The sequence below is a fragment of the Coenobita brevimanus genome, chromosome 35, assembly GCF_032717465.1.
Source record: "Coenobita brevimanus isolate Jiangsu-jjx chromosome 35, ASM3271746v2, whole genome shotgun sequence".
NCBI classification, from domain to species: Eukaryota; Metazoa; Arthropoda; class Malacostraca; order Decapoda; family Coenobitidae; genus Coenobita; species Coenobita brevimanus.
Window position 1 is genome coordinate 16,146,506 of NC_136988.1, and position 1,480 is coordinate 16,147,985.

Genomic DNA, 1,480 nt, shown 5'->3' on the forward strand with positions numbered 1-1,480 from the left:
CCATAAAGAGCATTTATTTGTTTTTTCATGCGGCACATCAGACGTACATATTGGCCTTTCCCCACACAGGCCTTATGACTGGGCTGCAGAAGCCATGGGCATGACGGTGGGGATGGTCCAGAAGATGGTCCAGCGCACCACCAGGTCTCGGCCTGAGACACTGACAGCACCCACAACACCGCCCGTCTTCGACAGTTTCACCATCGGAGACATTTGCTGTAATGTCCACGCCAAGTTTGCTGCCAAACAGATCTTCACGGTTGGTTCCCTGAGGAGGACCTGAAAATAGCGAGCATCATCCCAGAGGCAACCTCAGAAACATCGGTGTGGCGACTCATCCATGACATGGGATTCCGCTATAAGACCTCACAGCGGAAGATGTATGTGAGGAAGGAGTCCCTGGACATCGTTTGCCGCCGAATTAACGCTCTCCAGGCACTCCAACAACACCAGGAGGAGGGGAGGCAGGTGGTTTACCTGGACGAGATGTGGTTCACCACCAGGATGAACCACAGCATGGCGTGGGTGGACAGCACTCAGCCTGAAACTAGCATCATGTACAGCCATCAGGTGCCACCCGGAGAAGGGGAGCGCTTTGTGGTGGTGGCAGCTGGCACAGCCGAAGGTTTCATTGAAATTGCATTCCTCTGCTTCCCCACCAAGAACACCAGTGGCGACTACCACGATGAGATGAACGGCGAGTTGTTCCTGAGCTGGCTGACGTCACAGCTCCTGCCGTCCCTGGCTGAGCCTTCGGTACTGGTGATGGATAATGTGCCGTATCACAGCCAGCTGACAGAGGAGAGTCATTGTCCCACCACTGCCACCTTCTAGCTGTACCTTCATCGCTAGCTTCCCTTCTGGTCATTCTATAGCTGCTGTTGTAGACGGCCATCATTCTTCTCCTAGATCTATCAACAGTGGTGTTCCTCAGGGCTCTGTCCTATCTACAACTCTCTTCCTTTTATTCATCAATGACCTTCTAAGCTGTACATCTAACCCTATCCACTCATAAGCTGATGACTCCACCCTTCACCTTTCCATTTGGTTCCCACAACGCCCATCTCAGCAGTTACTTCAACAAACAAGGGATGAGGCTATGGCACACCTAATGTCTGACTTGGCTCGTATCTCTGACTGGAGTAAAAATAATCTGGTTGTTTTTAATGCATCTGACTCAGTTCTTACACCTATCAACCCGACAAAGTATTCCACAGGTATACCCACTAATGTTTAATAATATTCAGCTTGATCCTGTATCATCCTTGAACATGCTTGGGGTTTCATTTACTCGGGACTTATCTTGGGAAGATCATATTACATCTCTTGTAAAATCTGCTTCCAAGAGATTGGATGTGCTAAGCCGACTCCATTCTTTCTTTACCCTGAACAATTGTTGACTCTATACAGGAGTTTTATCTGCCCCTGTGTGGAGTACAATTCTCATGTGTGGGGAGGCTTCCCACATACAGCTCTTCTC

General features: G+C 49.6%; 1 protein-coding gene across 1 annotated transcript; it reads left to right on the plus strand.

The window, feature by feature from the left end:
* The first annotated feature begins 345 nt into the window (after window positions 1-345).
* On the plus strand, window positions 346-834 carry LOC145396155 (uncharacterized). The gene has a single exon (XM_080269598.1). The coding sequence runs from the start codon at window positions 346-348 to the stop codon at window positions 832-834; it is 489 nt and encodes a 162-aa protein (XP_080125724.1).
* The last annotated feature ends 646 nt before the right edge of the window (window positions 835-1,480 follow it).

Excerpts from the sequence above, each read along its gene's own strand:
- LOC145396155 (XM_080269598.1), top strand. The coding sequence starts at position 346 with ATGGGATTCCGCTATAAGACCTCACAGCGGAAGATGTATGTGAGGAAG.